This window comes from Enhydra lutris, unplaced genomic scaffold (genome assembly GCF_002288905.1).
Source record: "Enhydra lutris kenyoni isolate GAN:26980312 unplaced genomic scaffold, ASM228890v2 scaffoldscaffold1, whole genome shotgun sequence".
NCBI lineage: Eukaryota > Metazoa > Chordata > Mammalia > Carnivora > Mustelidae > Enhydra > Enhydra lutris.
Window position 1 is genome coordinate 45035353 of NW_019154085.1, and position 7497 is coordinate 45042849.

General features: G+C 53.8%; 1 protein-coding gene across 1 annotated transcript in view; it reads right to left on the reverse strand.

Moving 5' to 3' along the window:
- The window catches only part of LOC111145278 (period circadian clock 2), a 28170-nt gene extending 21070 nt beyond the window's left edge, over positions 1-7100 (reverse strand). Inside the window, 5 exon segments of the mRNA XM_022500111.1 lie at positions 1450-1651; positions 2479-2600; positions 5027-5178; positions 6356-6418; positions 6889-7100. Of these exon segments, the coding sequence (XP_022355819.1) occupies positions 1450-1651; positions 2479-2600; positions 5027-5178; positions 6356-6418; positions 6889-7100 (751 nt within the window).
- Positions 7101-7497: the final 397 nt, after the last annotated feature.

Below are 7497 nucleotides of genomic sequence, written 5' to 3' on the forward strand. Positions count from 1 at the left end.
ACAGGCTCCCACAAACACACCAACTAACAATTTAACTCCGGGAGACAGTTTGATGGGCAGAATTTTTGCACATAAAGCCCTAAACGTTTCAACCCACATATTTTGGGGGGGCGGATATTCAGTTCTAACAGAAGCAACTCAGGTCACTTCAAAGTTTATATCAATCTTTCTGTTAAAATGTTAACCTACTTCAAAATCTGAAACGCCTAGCAAAAACATGATGTCACTCCAGCAGCATCATCAAAGATGAGGAAATGGTGTTTTCACAATATAGGATTTTTAAAAAAGGAAATCTTAGACATTGATCTTTCACATAAAGTTTCCTCTATTCAAAAGAAAGAGGAGAAGTAGGAAATCATTAGTAGGGGAAAATGGTGTAAAATTTCCAGCCTGGAAAGGCCCTAGAGAAGTCACCTGGTCCTTCTTTTTCATTCAGACACAAATTCGGAGGCAATCATCCCAGGGAGCCGGTGCCGGCCTGTTTGTGCCATAAACCCACATGTGGAGTGATGTCCCTTCCACACAGTGACCTACAGGTTCTCATGACACACACTGCAAGCTTTAGGGACCTGACTGGGCAGTCCTCGGGGGAAATTCTGGAGAAGGTGGGTGGCTTTATATCCCAAACCAAAAGTGACCATCTCTTTTTGTGAGTCAATCCTAATGCCCAGGTGGCCCACTGTCAGGAAGGTACAGCTGGGGAACAGCGGTGGTGGCGCTGGGCGGTGGTGGAATGGCAGCCTGGCCGGCCGGCTGACTACAAACAGGAGGAGGTGGGGTGTGTGCGGCGGAGAGGGACCTGTGGTCCAGGAGATCACGAATGAGGTCACTCCTGTCTGAGTGACTCCCAGGCCCACTGTTTCCCGTCACCTGTCCTGGCTGCTTAGTGTTTCTGTCCATGTGTTTACCTTCAGCTCCGAGGGACCAGGGCCCAGCGAGGGGCAGGCAGACAGATGCTGCCAGACTCACAGGTCAAGAGTGGGCTTCTGCTGGCCACTCTGCTCAATGAAAGTGTTGGTGGGGTTGGGGGATGGGCGTAGCTGCAGGGAAGGCCTGAGCTGATCTGGTACCTTCTGCCAGGATCCCATGATATGTTTCTGCTGAGACTTTTCTGGTCAACTATCCTGTCCCGTGCCTACGTATGGGCAAGGCCTGTGCTGGCCACGGTAAGAGCGTCCAGGCTTCTGGACCCTGAATCCTCCCGGTCATGTGGGAGGAGGGGGACAAGGACAGGCCATGGAGCATGGCCTGCAGCCACAGCAGGGCTGTCCAGCCTGGTTGGGAAGCCTGACGCGAGGCATGGCCGGCAGGGGGCGCATGGCTCAGCCTACGGTGCCCGCAAACCACACCCCACCCCCACCCCCCCGCCCTGGAAGGAGCAGCCCCCACATTCTACACGCCACAGATGCAGAAGCCCAGGCAGCTGGGCCATCGCCCTGGGGACCTCACCTGCTCCGCTACACATGCTCCAGGGCGGGAGCTTGTAAGGCGTGGTGGAGGCATGGAACACGCTCACGTCATGAGGCGCCAGGAACTCCACGAACCTGGCGCCATAGAAGGCGTCCCTTTTACAGTGGAAGATGGAGGCAACTTGGTCAGAGATGTACAGGATCTTCCCAGTGACCAGGGACACGGCCGCAGCAAACATACCCTGGAAGGAAGCAGCAGCTGCATGAGGACAGGCTGCCCCTCCCCAAGGGGCACAGATCTGGGAGGTCAGGAGAGGCCTCTGGGCTCCCCCCTCCAGCCCCTTGCATCTCGCTGGGACCCACAACCACAAACCTCTGCCAGCCCCTCTCTCTCCCAGGGTGCGGGGGTTGGGGGGGGGGGGGAGGTGGTGCCGCCTGGGCAGCTAGAGGCTCCCGCCTGGGCTTGCTCCCAGCTGGCTAGTGGCCTGAGCCCTGGCCCAGAGCCCCCAGGGGGTTCCGCCACAGTGGGGGCACCGGAAGGAGGAGATGGGAGGGATTGGGGAGCCCCACTCCCCAGACCAGTTTTGCCATGATGCCAGTAGGTCTGGATCCCCACCTGCCTTTATGTCTGCTCTCTGAGAAGCAGGAGCACAGGGGAAGGGACAACTCTCTTCCCTTCCCCTAGACCTCCAAGGGTGCCCCGCCCTTACGGGGTGCTTAGAAAGGCACAGGCTTTGGAGTCTCACCAGCTGAGTTCAAATCCCAGCCCCCCAACCCCCACAAAGAGAGCCTAAGGTCCCCTGGTTACTGCTCAGTCAAGGTGGGGCTTGCTCTTACACACACAAGGTTTGGGGGTGGATCAGCCATGACAGATGGACTAACTCACAGAAAATAGCGGTAGCTATGTCTGAGTCACAGACTTTACATTGTTATTTAAGGTAGTAGCTGACTTCCCGAAATTCCAGACTCTGTTGTCCTAAAGCCCCGACTGCCTGTGCTCAGCCTCAGCCAACTCACCAGGGGAAGCTCCGCTTTCTGGGTTAAGACGTCACTCATGTCTGACACTTACCACGTTCTTCACAATGAACTCGGAGGTGACACACTCAATCTCTTCTATGGTGTAGGAGGGCACGTTGGCACTGCAGGGGTGGTTCTCACTGGACATGAGCAGCTGGTAATACTCCTCATTGGCTGCAGAGGAGACCAAGGGGGGCTGAAAATGGCCCCACCTCCCTGTGCTGGGGGCTCTATTCTTCTCATGAGAAAGGGGGCTACGCACACTATCTTCCTGGGACGCCAAGAGAACGGAGCGGAGAAATGTGAAGGCAAAGCAAACAGAAGTCTGTTTTAGTTTGAAAAATCTGAAGACCTTTGATTACAGAACTTTTTAGATGGTAAGTACACATTATTTTACATAACATGGGCACAGAGTTCCTCCTAACCCTCACTTTGCCGGCAAGGTCCTCAATCACGACACAAGGCTGACATTTCCTCTTAGGACGGCTGTGGCAGTTTTTGCACCTGCTCCTTGGGGCCGGGGCAGACACCTCCATCCAGACAGAGTCCCTCACTCAAAAACACGAGATGCGAGAAATGATGCTGCAGGAGACTGATTCCAACAGAGCCCAAGGCCAGCGCCACTCACCCCACAACGTATATGGCTCTTGGGGGCAGACTATTGCGGGGCTGCCCACCCAGCACCTGAGGCTGGGGACAGTCCTCAGGGAGGGGTGCTGGCAGACCTGCCCTTCAGAGAACCTCCCCCCTCCCCCGCAGTTTATGAGCACCCTTGGGTGGGCTGGCTGAGCACGGTGTCTGCTTTCACAGTATTAACCCTCACCAAACAGACACAGCCTTGGATAGGAGCTGGCAGAGAAACTTAGGGCTGCAGAGGGCACCCAGGAGGCCAGCGCATGCCAGCACACAGCAGAGCCCAGGCCCCCATGCCTGGTGCAAGCCCTCCCCACCAGACCTTACAGGACAGGCAATGACGCCCTTCCGACGAACGTTGTCCAAACGTTAGAAGACACAAAGACTATTTGAAATAGGACTTCATATCCATCGTTATCTGTGAGAAGCCTTGCCCTGCCTGTAAACTGATCACAGAATAAAGCCCACTGTCTGACCTTGAACTCAGCCTTCATGACTTCTCTGCTTTCATGCATTTCCAATGCGCAGAGTCCCCTGGGACCTCAGCGTGTGTGTGTCGCATACGTGCAGGTAAAGTGGAGCAGGGGAGGGGCTCCCACATCTGCTGGGAGAGGACACCTCCCTCACCTGCCCTAATGAGATGCTGGCCTGGCTTCTGTCCCTGCTTACTGGTCATAAGGTACTGAAACAGTGAAGAAATTCCTCAAAGCACAGGTGGTTTCCTGTGTAACAAGAAAGGGCTCACCCCAGTGTTCGCTGCTATAAAATCAGGATGCCCATGTGGATACCTTTTCCAGGCTTCCTGCTGCTTTCTCTAACACGCTGGAGGAAACTTAAAAATTCTCAATGCTCCCATCCCCACTCCCACCGACAGACAGAGAGGCAAGGCTGCATGGACCTTTCTGACCGCCTAGAGCTAAAGCATCCTGAGATGACCCTGAATGCAGGGGTCACAGCCCAAACCTCCAGGGATGGGTGTCTGCAGGAGTTCGATGAGCAGTCAAGTTCATGAGTCAGTCGCTAGAAATGCTGGCACCTCCCCCACAGTGGTGTGTTCTACTATCCTGGAGACAGACCCAAGAGATGGGGGGGGGCGGCAGGGCACCTGCTCAGCAGGAGTCCAGCTGCAGCAGCAAGGGAAGGAAGACTCAGGGCTCTTGGAAGTTATATAAGGGGCTTGGAGTTTATTGAATGTCAAGGTTCTGAGCTGATGATGTAAATATTTTGACAACTGCAGTGTTCGTTCATGGATTCCTGCACTGCATCTACGAAGACTTCCGCACACGTGTTCTCAGGTGAAAGCCTTGGTCCAGACCACAGACCAGTCCTAAAAGCTCTTACAGTTTCTGTCACCTAATAAAAAGGTCCAAGCATGTCCACAACAGGAGCAGAATGTGGACCGTGGAGGGCTTATCACTGTGCACTGGGGATGGAAGGAGGCACTCAGTCCTGGTTTCCTGGTTGAATAAAAGACAACCTGGATGGAAATTCACACCTTTCTAGACGAACAAGAAATGGACTGCCCAAGGTCTTAGGTGCAGGAGCTCTAAAGTACTGTCTTGTGAGGATAAGATCTGGCAAGATCTTGTTATTTTTCAAAGGAACAACCAGCCCTCAGCTCAACACTGTAGGTGTTACTCTGAAATTGGACTCAGAGCTGCTCATCCATTTCAGTGAACTCCAGCTCAACTCCGGCCAGAGCCTGGAGGAAGCTGGGCTCTCCTGACCTGACCCCATCCCACAGCAGAAAACCTTCACATCGTAAATACTTTCCTTTTTATCAGCTGGTTTTCTACCTGTTTTGTTTTGTTTTGTTTTTTTCCTCTAAAAGTCAAGTACAATAGAAACGTTGTAAAGACTTCAGACTTCTAGAATTTCCTACTGCAATTTCAGGGTTGGGTTTTAGAAAGTCGACACAATCCACGTTATTTCAACAAGTTGGGAACAAATACATGAGCCGGACGTACCTTTCACCTGCTTCACGCTCCTTAGCGCGTACTTCAAGGTGGCCAGCGTGCTGGCTTTCCCCTTGGCCTTCTTGTCTACTGGCAGGTGGACCTTCAGCTCCTTTAACGTTTTTATCAGCTCCTTGTGCGCATCTGCTTTGGCGGACTGCTCGCTGTTACGGCAATAAAGAAAGAGGCGATCACGTGTTAGCTTCCCGATTCCTCCTTCCTGCACTTCTAGTCCCATTTCTCATCCTGATGACTAAGACATTCAGTCTGTGTGGTTCTCTGTAGGATACACAGCACCCTTGGCCTTCTCCCTACCAGAGGCCAGAAGTCTCCTTGCCAACTGTGACCACCAAAGATGTCTCCTGATGCTGCCACCCATGTCCTGTGGAGACGGAAAGCCCTAGCCTAGAACCACTACACTCACCTAAGTGGGGACTGCAGAAGCCCACCCCATCTCGGGCTCTTTGCCCCACCCCCCAGGCTGGAGCTGGGCTTTGCCCCTCAAAGCTGTGCCTTCCTGCCCTGTGTCAGACAGAAAAGGATAGAGCAATGGAAATGACAGAGGACAGCCAACTGGTGTCCTGTGGCAGAAACGTGAATGAGGAACACAGGAAGACCATAGGGAGGAAAGAATTGTATGAAAGAGCTCTAAACATAAGGCTACAGAGATGGGAAGAAGACAAAACAGGTGGGCCCTTCCCTGTTTAGAGCAGAGAGTACAGAAAGAAAGCAGGAGTCAGGTCTCAGGAGAAGATGGCCAGATGCCCACACACCCAGGCCCGAGAGCTGGAGTTTGCTCCAGTGGTGATCCGAAAATGTCTGTGGGGGCCATCTGGGTGGCTCAGGCGGCTAAGCGCCTGCCTTTGGCTCAGGTCATGATCCCAGGGTCCTAGGATCAAGTCCTGTGTCAGGATCCCTGCTCAGTGGGGGGGGTCTGCTTCTCCCTCCCTCCCCACCCCCACTCGTGCGCGCTCTCTCTCTCTCTCTCTCTCTCTCTCAGATAAATAAAATCTTAAAAGAAAATGTCTGTGGATGTGAAATTAAGGATACCGTTGTTACCAACACCTAGAAAGGGGGAGGAATGTTCCGGATGAACATGTCTACAGTGCAGACAAGGCCTGTGAAGTCGGAGCTGTAGGGGCTCCAGACCCAGAGCATCATAAGGGGCCCTGAGCAGCTGGGGTCTGAGAGGGCGAGGCCAGCTCCCAGCCCAGACAGCTGCACAGACCGACAGGTTCTAGCAGAGGCTTGCAAAATACCACATTACCCCCAAACTCACCTCTAATTACAAATCTCCAGTCCTCTGAGACCGTAAAGCAAGGGACTTGTGACTGGCCTTACCTGCAGCCACTTGCAGACGTGCTGTGTTCAGACTTTGCCATCATGAGGTCGAAGGTATTGGGACTGTGAGCACGAGAAATAAAGGCCAGTCTCAGAGGACTGCAGGCTCTGTCCACCCCCTCATCCAACCAGTGATGACAATCCAGATTATCCCACACAGAGTAAGACAATTACAAGAAACACAGGGTTAAGATAAAGCCGGAGCGTAAGACCTTCAAGTCTCAGGTACTGGGAGGACTGACAGAGCAAGGTCATGTTGTACAGACACCTGCTGCTAGTAGAGCCACCAGTCCCCCTGCTCCCGAGATCTTGCTATGCTCACTCGGCATCTATCCATCCACAGTCAGGGGGTCAACATCAACAGCAGCATCATTATAGTAAATTTTAGTTATTCTCAATTAATAAGATTTTCTTTAAATGTTGAAAAACATGGGATCATGATTTAAAGACCACAAAAGCCATCAGACAGTGGGACGAGATGCTGAAAAAACAGACAAGTGGCCTGGCCTCCGTGGTCCGAAGGCTCCACCTACCCCGGGGGGGCGCTGGGCGGCCCCACCAGCATCCCCAGCTCCTGGCCGCCCCGGCAGTCCTGCCCCGGGGAGCAGTTCTCCTCAGTTTCATTCCCACTGGAGCCACTGCGCATGTGCACATCTTCCTGGAGCTGGGCTCCGCAGGGCTCAGGCTCCTCTGGCTCCCGGGCAGGGGGACCGGGGCTTGGGGGGTACTCGGCATATCCGTTCATGTTGGCTCTGCAGTGAAGCTGGGGAGAGAGAAATGTCATCAGGCCCTGGGGAGTGCGGGCCGTCACACGGCCATCATGGGCAGTGCTCCCCGGAATCTGTTTCCGCATTTCACTGCAGATGCCGGGAGCAGTCAGGGTCAATAACGGGTACTCTTTGTTCCTAGCCACTGGGCTCTTAGCTCCTCTCTCCTACCAGCCGGGAATCAGGAAGGCAGATGAATCCTGCGGCCACAGCCCCCAGTCATCAAACTGCTGGTGGATTAGCTGGGAGGCCACAAGAGGATGAAAGAGCATCAGTGGGCACCACCCAGCACGTGGGGAGCCTTGGGGAAATCTCCCCAGGTGACGGCGGGGAGCAGCACAGTTCGGAAGTGTTGGCTATCACAAGCTACAGGAA